Source organism: Patella vulgata, chromosome 7 (genome assembly GCF_932274485.2).
Source record: "Patella vulgata chromosome 7, xgPatVulg1.2, whole genome shotgun sequence".
NCBI classification, from domain to species: domain Eukaryota; kingdom Metazoa; phylum Mollusca; class Gastropoda; family Patellidae; genus Patella; species Patella vulgata.
Window position 1 is genome coordinate 14,500,660 of NC_065885.2, and position 10,871 is coordinate 14,511,530.

Below are 10,871 nucleotides of genomic sequence, written 5' to 3' on the forward strand. Positions count from 1 at the left end.
GCTGCAAATGTAGTGTGTCCTTTATATCCTGCCATTGTCCCTGTCCTTACACAACTCTACCTCTTATGTATGCAACTCTGTAGGTCAGGGTTTTTGAGATTTTATTTCAATAACTTGCTTGCATGTAGGGTCTTTAGCAGAGGAAGGAAACCAAAGACAAACAAGGTAGGACAGGAAACAGTAATCCTTGTCACGTATGAGTGGGGAATTGAAACCATGCCACTCGATTCAATGACAGGCCGTATGATGTCAAGGGCATGCGTTAAACCAATCAGCTCCCCCACCCACATACTCTAAAAGGACTGTTACCATTATAACTATGGGATCTGCGGTGGTGTAGTGAGTATGCACTGAGTTGCTCCCAGGGAGGTATCGGATTCACTCCTGGTGTTGGCCAAGAAATTTCCTTTGGGTTTTCCATCATTTTCCCTTTGTAGTGCAGGGACAGGAGCCATCGCACAGAAAAGCATCTTGTCCTTCAGATAGAATTCAAAGAAAACAAGGTGGTATTGCAAAATTTTCCTCATAGCACACTGCATTAGTCTGGTTGGTGTAGAAAAACTTGTTGAGATAGTTTAGCTGGTCCTAACAAGAAACCCTATGAAAATGTTTCAATATTAAAAAAGACTTATTGTTTTGAATTCCGTTTATTAGTTCTTGCTCAATATCACATAAAGTTATAGATGTACATGCACATTTAAATTTATCAAGTTTTAAATGGTATGTATGATAAAAAGTAAGAAACTCTTGCTAACCATTCAATCAAATTCATTTAAAATCAAAAACATACTCAAGCCATTTTACTTTTAATACCTTTTATCAAATAAATAAAAAAAAACAAAACAAACATAACAGATATTTTCAATATTCAAAAGATATAAATTTAATACTTTAACACAACAAATAAATGTTATTTTTATATATATTTACATATTATATATACAAAACTAAATCCTATGTAAAATAATATCAGTCATATGGATATTATCATATTTCTACTGGATTGATAATGTGAATAGATTTGTTCAAATAACTTGAGTGAGATCATGACATATAGATGAAACTTAATATTGAGTACAGTATTACTGGCATATATTTAGGTTTGTTATAATAAAATGAAATTTCAGGAAAAAAAAAAAATCCACCAAAATAGCAGGATGTCTACACTGTAGATAGAAATGTATTCCAAATTTATTTGAAAATCATGAAAGTAGTGGAAAAGCTACTATTATTATGCTTTGTAAAACTTAAACTTTTTTGATTCTGCTTTACAAATTATAAAACTTTACAATAATAGTGTACATGCTTAAACAATACCTAAACAAAACAAAATATTCCTAATACTGGACCAATATGAAATAATTCAAACCATTTTGGTAGGAACAGATCAACACCATTCAAGACACCAAAGCTAAGATATTAGTTACACCATCTTTTAGTTCTAATTTTCACACAGCACTTAGAAAGCTCACAGTTTATTTCATGAGTCAATGTTAACTACGTATATAATATAGGCTAAACAATTTAGCACTACTGGCACTATTTATTCATCAACACTTTCACAATCACCTACAAAATAATAAATGCAAATGTTAACAGACCTAACTCATTTTCTTCAATGTACTAAGACTGAATTTTTGTAAACGCACAGCTGATAATGATATTCCTCAGAATAATACAATGCATCATGTTTTTCATTTTTTTATTTTTTTTGGGGGGGGGGGGCTCTCTTGTTACAGTCTTATTTTCTATTGAAAGTGTGGTTCTTGTGTAGTTACTATTAGAATACATTGTATATTATGGATTATTGGATCAATTCATTTGTAGAAGTTCAACCATAATATTACTTAATGAAATCATGTTAAATGTAATTGAAACTTACTAAGATCACGTTTAGATTTTGAACGAGCTAACATTTTGTTGACAATCTCCCACAGACATGATGGTTTAGGAAATTCATTGTCCACTAAGTTAACTAAGTAATATCTCTTCTGAATATCTTCCAGCACAGCTCTAGACTGAGACTCAACTGGGTAAAGTTTACCCCAAGTCTCCACCCATAAAGCAAAGGCTTCATCCTATAGAAAAAGAGAAAAAAATGCAGTTAGTTCTACATTACATATAACTCTGAAAAGTGGTCGGGGCATTCATAAATCCAAAGGTTTTGTAAACGGTCAATATCATTGTAATATATCTGGTAGGAATATAGATGTCTTAAATGAACCCACACGCAAAATAGGAATTTTAGACAGAAATCAGTGATGCAGGAGGATTTCAGAATACAATGTTCCTTTTTGAAAATAAGGTAGATTAATTACCTTCCAGGATTTAAAAGCTATTGGATCAACTACTGTTGGTTGTAGTACTTCTTTACCAGGAAAAACTCCCCACGTTACAGCAACAGGTTCCGACTCATCACAGTTGGTATAATCTGCTTCTCCCTATAACAAAAAACCCACCAAAATAACACTTCCATTCAACCCTTTTCTCCATTTGATTCCTACAAATGCTACATTCGCTGACTCATTTTATCTTATTGTTACCTTAGAAATCAAAGAAATAATATATCTGATATGGCAGGCTTGATTTGTTTACTTGGATGTCACTATTTTAGTTTATTTTGGATTCCATAATCCTACAATCGTCTTCAAAAACATATCAGACATAAGTTTTTAAGTCAAAGCTGCCAAATGGAACCTAGACTTTAGGAATGCTTAACCACAATGTTCACTGATCCTTAAGGTTGTTTATCAAGTTTTCAAGTGTAAGGTCCCAGCATGTTAAAATCACTGATTTAATACATATACTAATGTCCAATAGAAAGTATACACACAAAAAATAATGACTAAGTTATGTTTAGATTAAAAACATTTGATAAAGCATTACTGAGTTTGTCTCTTGCGTCCAAACTCAACATTTCTAAGCAAAATAAAAATGTGAAACAAATTGACATTCTACCCAAATACCGTAGTATATATATACACAATGGAAAAACGACTTTGGTTGATCCAGCACAAAATGCACAGTGTATACTTTCTTTAGGACATTAGTATATATTAATATTAATAGGATACCATTATAACAGACAAAACTTACCGTATAATTAATGATGTGGTAATTGACCAAAGGATATTCTTTTAATATTTCCTTTAGAACTTCAACATTTTCTGGAGATGTAAAGAACTCTAAATATGCCTGGAAATTCAAATGATACAATTAATACACTGTCAGTGGATTTAAAACAAATCTTATACTAAACAGACAGAAAACTTTTGGTGATAAATAAAATAGAGCTTTGTTTTACTTCCTACAAGCTGTTTAGATAGTTTTGCACGGGAAGAACCTTCAATGTTTCAGGAAACTGGAAGCAGTATAACTCTGAACCTGGACGTTGTAGTGCAACATAACCAGGCTTATGTCACTCCCCAGCTCGAGCTGTCCTTATAACCTAAATTTCAGAGAAACACACAACAGTCACAAACAGAGATATTATATATGAACATTTATTCAAACTCTGATTCCAAACTTTTATTTCAAAACTAAATCAAATACCTTTTGAAATATATAGCCATTAGGGGTTCCCCAGCCGACCTTTGGATCATCTGAAGGAGCAGCATTAACATTTGGTTGAGAATTTATTGTAAGAACGCCTTGTCTGTTCACCTCTGCTAATTTATCAGAAATTAAAGTTGTTTCAGCTGACATTTCACCATCATCCCACGGAATTTCTGTCACCTGAAAACAAGCAAAAGGTCATAGGAAATCGGAAATTAATAAAGGTAATATATTAACTCTTCAACACTTGACGCATGTAAATATTGTTAGAACAATTAAATCTTTCTATATCAGGGTTTGTTGCTCATTTTGAGCCTGCACAGAAATACAGTTCCCTAGACCACCCCAAATCTTGTATAAGGTCCTTAAAATAGTTCACAGGTTTTCATACAATATTTGTCGTAAAAGGAGCTGTAGTTTTGGGTGGTCGAAAAGACATGTACATATATGGCTAATAAAAATTTGAATTGCTTAAATTAAATTGAGGCTCAAAAGTATCATTTATATTTTCATTTTAAATAACAATAAAGATCCCTGGAGTTTTAACTTAGTTACGAGTTGTGGCTTTAGATTTGCTTTTACAAAAATAGTCAACACATTAACAGTAATTTTTTTAAAACTGTACCTGTTTTCCCATTTTATTTGTTTTGCAGGTTATATATCTGTAGAAAACATCCCAAACATCTTCTTCACACATTATTTCATGTCCCCACATTTCTAACAGATGTTCTTTGGTAGAATTACTTTTTAAATAAAATAAATGATAGTGTTTTAAATCACCAAACGAGGCAGCAGAAGAATTACCCCATCGTCCATTGGGAAATTCATCCCAGTTGGAAGTTCTGTACACATAACTGTTCGGTCTACAACCCCAAAATATGGGTCTTATTTCTTCCTTGCATCTTGCATGGTTGGCTGTTAATTTCCACGGTAACGGTCTTTGAATTTCTTCGTTCCACATTCCAAGTCTTTTTAACACCTCAATAGTTGCAACTTCGCGATTTAACGTGTAAAAATGGAGGCCGCTCACTTCTCCAGATTTTAACAAAGGTTTGCACATGTCAACACAAAGGTCTATGCCAAAATTTCTAATGGCTGCATCATTCTCCTTAATAGGATTAATAGCGTCTATAATCTCTTGAGGTACTTCTAATTTAGATAATTTCACAATATGACGTAGTGATTGGTATGCCTGCAAAATAAAAAATCAAGTTTAAGACAAACTTCTAATTTTGAAGTGAAGAAAAGTTTTTGTTTGCAATAAATTATGAAAGGATACATGAAACCCTACTAAAATGTAATGTAACATTCCAGGAAAATGATTCATAAACAAAACCAAAATATTATCTCCCTTGGTGTGCTAAGGGAGGCAACTCTGTTTAAGATCAATTTAGCCAGATCACAACCTACTTTACCTGTTTTTATGTTAAACTTGGTATTAACTTCACTTGAGATAATAAAACTAATTTTAATACTTGTAAATCGATTAGAAACAAAAGATCATATTATCTCCTTTGATGTGCTAAGGGAGTTTACTCTTACATTTGAAAGTGAGTTTTGGTATTCAACCAACCTGAATAGGAAGAATTCCTGGTACAATGGGACATGTGATTCCAATCTTTTTACAGTCTTTCTGGAATTTAATAAATGTTTCTGCTTTGAAGAAAAGTTGAGTAATTATAAAATCTGCTCCAGCATCGACTTTCTCTTTTAAATGTATCAAATCATCCTCATAAGATGTACATTCAGGATGTCCAGTAGGATAACCTACAATAAAAATATAGGCCATATATATACATGTGTATCTGTTCTTATATCATGAGTACAGTCTTTTAAACTGTTTCCATGGCATTTAGTAATTAAACTGGAGTATACAGGTCACAATTCTATGGAATACAATTACTGCTAATTACTGATAATGACTAGAGAAGTCTAGTCGAAATGTAATAGTATTCCATAGAATTGTGACCTGTATAGTACAGTCTTTCTTCAAACAGATTTCTGCCAAGGAATTTATAATTGAAATATCCTTTAATACACTAGTATTTTGGTACTTGAGAAATCACTTTTGACACAACAGAAAGACAATTTACCTAAATTATCCGGCTGGGTAAACTGTGAATTTTCATAGAGGAAAACAATGGAAGCCAATCAGTGATATCTTTCATGAGTGAATAGAAATATTGGTCTATTATAATATCATTATTCCCCTATTCAATGCAAGATGTAAGTTTACACATTGGTACAGTATTAAGGCAGTTGTGATGGGAGGAAAGAATGAATGAATATATCAAATGGAGTTTACACCCTACTTTTCTGCATGGTGCTGGGAGGATTCAGTTACTAAATGAGCAGAAATGGACTTACCAGCTACACAAATAACAAAATAATCTCCATGTTCTTGTTTTATCAGACGGACTAAATCTGTAGCGTAGTTTAATCCACCATCGACATGCTGCCATTCTCCATTCTCACTTAAAGCATCTACAAAACAATAAAATAACATATATACGGTACTTTAAACATCAGATTCTCAAACCAGAAAACATGTCCAGAAACAGGAATATTAAAACAGGGGTCCACCTACAAAGATAAGCAAATTATTTCAATGGCATTTGGTAATTGAACTGGAAATACTCCAGTCTATGAACTAACGCAATTACTGTCTGAGTGTTGTTTCGACCAACATGCTTTAGACTTTATCTTTGCTTGATAAAGACTAGGGAAGCCTAACAGAAATCTAGCTCAGTCATAAATAATAGGCCTACTTGTACTCCATAGACTGCTGTCCTGTGTATTTTTTATTGTAATTACCAAATGACAGAGAGATAGAGAGAGATATGTGGTTTAACGTATTTCGGGACTAACATATGGTTCAATTTTATTTCAATAATTTGCTTGTCCGAAGGGGTCTTTAGCAGTAGGAGGAAACCAGAGAAAACCCACGAGGATGGACAGGCGACCCTACTCCTTATCACGTACAACTGCGGAATCGAAACCAAGCCAGTTGACTCAATGACAGACCGTATGATAGAGTGCGCATGGCTATCCATTCGGCCATCCACCCCCCAATTACCTAATGCTTGAATGGCATATTATTTATATATCTACGTTGATAATATATCTGTTTGTTTCTTGCAATGTCTGTAGTTTGTCTTGTCCGTAGGTTTGTCTTATCGGTTTTGTTTTGCTTGTAGTGCGGTTCTCCTGCACTTACTTGAGATGTGAAAAATTTGTTATAGCCCTTTTATGTCTGCATAATATATTTTAGATACATTAAATTCTACCAAATTATATTTTCATTAAATTCTTACCTCCCCTTAAAGCTAGGATATTTCGGATACCCAGATCTTTGGCTTTTTGTAAATTCTGTTTGATGGTTTCTACACTTTGGTTACAGCAGGTCATGTGTAACATGGTTTCTATACCACAATAATTGACCATGGTTCCAGAAATACAGGTTGAGCTTGTTGGTTTCTCGGTATTACCAGGATCTCCAGCGGGATGCCATGTTATATCACAAAATAATGGCTTACCTCGGGCCATTCTCTCAAATCTACAAAAGATAGCAGGTTTCTTCATTTACATCCTAAAACATGGGATTATTTTCTTTAAAAATTTTGTTCGCAACTTAAATTACCTGTATAGCGTACACCAAGGTTTATGGTTATCCCTGTGTAGGATGGATGGTGTACTCACAAAATAACATGTCACACCTAATTAATAGGCAGCATGATTGGAGTGGCAGTCCTCAATCAGTCTTGTACCACAGATGCGCGGAAATCAGACTGGAAATATTCTTGACTAACATTAGGACGAACCCCAGACCTCCTCCTGGGTAGTGTGCAAGTTACCATGGTTTCTAATGTACCGTTGAAGCCATGCTGTTTAAATGATGGTAATCCGACTTTACCAAGATTCTACACACTCAAGTTATAATGTGCAGAACTAAAATGCACCTTGGTTATGTGGAATTCAACACATCATAAGTTAGTGAACAAATTCTTAAATCCCTAAAATAGTAAGTAACAAAATATTTTTTGTAGGGAGCTGTAGCACTGTTTGAAGAGTAAATTTTATCCCAGACGATAAAAGTTGCAGCCTGTTTAATATATGACACAGTTTGAACTATATGGAAATTGTAGATAAAACATACATATATGGGACTAAATGATCTACTTCTCATGTTTATCGTTATTCATTCATAAATCTGGTTGTCAATTTCCGTAGGATTATAGTTTCTATACTTCTATATAACAGCTGATGTTACACATGTATAGTAAATCACAGATTATATAACTTTATCTAGTTTACAGACAGATTGTTAAGTGAATGATCTAAGATAACCCACATATTACATGTCGACTACCTCATACAAGAGTGTGAATGGAAATATTTTAAGATGATTTAGCTTCACATTTAAGCGACCTGTGAAGCAGTTACGCTTGCATTTTGGAGAGCACCTGGATTTTACTCCTAATATATTTGGAAAGTTATTAATCCCCTTTGTTGTAAGCTACTTTTGTTATCTACGAATTAGGTATATAATAAAAGAATAAAATGAAAATTTTAAAAATAAATTCAGGTACATCAGGGTCTGTATAATATAAATACATGTAGGTCTTTCAATTCAAAACTTTGCAAGCTGATCAATTTTGGACCTATCTGTTTACCTCAAATTAGCAAGAAACTTCCCCTCAAATTAGCAAGATAATTGCTTCAATGAAAATGACAATTTATAGCAGTATCTCATTTCTTACAACTTATATTTAAATATTTTCTATAGAGTTAACAGTATTTACTGTGTTTTAGGTTTAAAGTCATTGAAATTAACTGACAACTAGTCAGTTATAATGTTCTTAATTAGGCTTTAACATAATCAATTTAAATTTAATAATATAAAATTTAATAGTTTTATAATAGATAATGAAAAGTGAATACATTGAAAATGTCAGTCGAGTTACTTTATTCTGAGTGAAGTTATGAGGATGTTTTGACAAGATAATTGCGATTGTACATGTACCATTGCTACAATAAACAAAGTCTTGATTATCCATTTTGACATGAAATTGTAAATGGCATGGGTTTTCTAATCCATTCAATATCACGGTGATCTGATGGTCTTGAGAGTTGAAATATGGGGTTTGCCTTATAAATAAATGTCTAATTAATAATTTATATAACATGTGAACCCCTAAAAAAGGCATATTAAGGTCTTACATAATGCATCTTTAAGGAAAAGTCAGACTTACCTTTGTATTAAATTCATTGCTCCATTATTTGTCCTTGGTGGAAAAAATTCCAATGAAAACCATTGATCACCTGAATACTTGCGACGATTTATTCTTTCAATTAGACGGTTGTATTTTGGTCTTAACCTCGGTGGAGAAGATGATCGAGAAGTATTCGGGGAGGAGTTTGAGTCAGAGCAATATGTATTTTCTTGCTCCCCATTATTTGTGCTTAAATTGTTTTTTGGTGCCACTTCGGGCATTTTGATTGATTTTTCTTAGCAAAAATTGACAACAAACTGAAAAAAAAGAAGGAAATTAATTAAATAAAGGCGAAGGAGAAAAAAGAAGAAAATTAAATATAAGGGAAAAAAGAGAGAACAATTCAGGAATTATTATAATGCTAATTTGGAAATTACCTAGATCTAAAAATGCATTGATGGCAATTTGTATGAATTTAAGTATAAATATTATAAATGCCAAATCTGACACCTGCCATACAAAGCAAATAAATATTTAAATTATTAAATGGGGAATTAAATACAATAAACTTAAATATACCCATGCCATAGGGAAGTATGCATTGTGTCACGTGTGCGGAAATTTATAAGCATAATAAAATGGATGAACTTCGAACGCCTCAAAATTAAATGATTCGTAGATTTCGATTATTTTTTGACAATAGAAACAAACCAGCAGAAATGCGACGAAAACAAGAACTTGTTATACTACGAGGCTGCTCTTTACATGTAGTAGTATAGTAAATAAGACCGCGATCATCGACCTTCGAAGGAAAAAATGTAAACAAAACGTTACATTGGTTTAGCGTGTTTACATATAATGTCAAACTGAAGCAAAGTCAGTAAAATTATTTCAGGTCTAGACGATAGCGACATTAAAACGTTATTATTTTGTTTACGCTATTTACCGTTAAAGTTTTCGTTGATTTACGATTCACGGAGTTATATATTTATTCATGAGCTTTTGACTAGTTGGGAATGATTTTCTAAAAGAGAACGATTTACCGTCGAGTCGGCTATTTATGAAAGAGTCAGCCAATCAGAAATAGGTCCCCGTGAAACGCCACCTAGTGTTGACATACTTTACTACGAGGATAAAGAACCGGTACTTTGACACTTCGTATCGATGACGGCCCAATGCTATATCAATTAGGTCGTCTTTATCGTTTGACTGGTTTCATAATGCCAGAACGTCACTATCTGTTTTTCTCTTGTTAGAATTATACGTATATGCGGCTCTTGTCTTGCATTACATGCTCGCACTTCTGGGATGTTTGTAAAAGATGAAAATAGTTATATTGTTTCCCAATTTTAGTTTTTTTGATTGAATTTTTGTTCTTAATCAATGTCTTAAATTTCCATGATTATTAACTCAGGATAAACATGATAAAATCAGTGAGCGTCTGCATGATAACATGCTAAGAGCATTTATATATAAATATGGCTCAGATAACACCTTATCGTGCACCAAACATGCGTATTAGGACAAATTCTAACTGGATCCGTTAAATTAACCCCTTTCTTACAGATTGAACATGAATGATAACATAATATCATGGACCTTATAATACGTATTATAATACGTATTATAAGGTGAATGATAATATAGAATATGTTCTGATGTGTAATAATATCAATTATTATATATTCATATTTGCCGCGTATGTTAATGCGCATGCTTGATTAGTAATAAAGAAGTTAAATGGCCGCCATTGTTGAGTCATACCACGACATGGTGTCAGAAGGAAAAGTCAAAATAGTCAGAGCATTAGATTGCTGAACGAATAAAATGGCCAAATTTAATCCACCAGAAGCTTTCAGGTTTGATCGCCCGTCAGAATGGCTCGAGTGGAGGGAGCGATTTTCTCGATATCGCCTTGCAACGAAACTTCACGACGAAGATGGAAATGTGCAGGTTAGCGCAATGATTTATGCTATGGGTCCCGAGGCGGAGCACGTGGTTAAAAGTTTTACATTTAGAAATGACGATGAAAAGAAAGATTACGATGTTGTACTGCAGAAATTTAATGATCATTTTATTCCAAAGAGAAATGTAATATTTGAA

The 10,871-nt window shown here is 33.2% G+C and overlaps 1 protein-coding gene across 2 annotated transcripts; it reads right to left on the minus strand.

Moving 5' to 3' along the window:
- Window positions 1-628: 628 nt before the first annotated feature.
- Window positions 629-9,829, minus strand: LOC126827707 (methylenetetrahydrofolate reductase (NADPH)). 2 transcript variants are annotated; one of them, XM_050557196.2, is made up of 11 exons: window positions 9,812-9,829; window positions 8,808-9,085; window positions 6,870-7,111; window positions 5,923-6,039; window positions 5,129-5,322; window positions 4,181-4,747; window positions 3,553-3,735; window positions 3,097-3,195; window positions 2,319-2,441; window positions 1,883-2,078; window positions 629-1,569 (listed from the first exon to the last, which is right to left on the minus strand). In XM_050557196.2, exons 2-11 carry the CDS (start codon window positions 9,047-9,049, stop codon window positions 1,544-1,546), a joined length of 1,989 nt encoding a protein of 662 aa, XP_050413153.2. In that variant the 5' UTR covers window positions 9,050-9,085; window positions 9,812-9,829; the 3' UTR covers window positions 629-1,543. The 2 variants fall into 2 exon arrangements, with proteins under 2 accessions (XP_050413153.2, XP_050413152.2); XM_050557195.2 differs by lacking the exon at window positions 9,812-9,829 and adding an exon at window positions 9,715-9,801.
- Window positions 9,830-10,871: the final 1,042 nt, after the last annotated feature.

Bases quoted from the DNA above. Each gene is read 5' to 3' on its own strand.
- LOC126827707 (XM_050557196.2), bottom strand. From the start codon at position 9,049: ATGCCCGAAGTGGCACCAAAAAACAATTTAAGCACAAATAATGGGGAG. The intron at 2,442-3,096 runs GTAAGTTTTGTC...TTTTTGTTATAG, and splicing joins ACCACATCATTAATTATACG to GGAGAAGCAGATTATACCAA. The intron at 1,570-1,882 runs GTAAGTTTCAAT...ATTATTTTGTAG, and splicing joins AAAATCTAAACGTGATCTTA to GTGATTGTGAAAGTGTTGAT.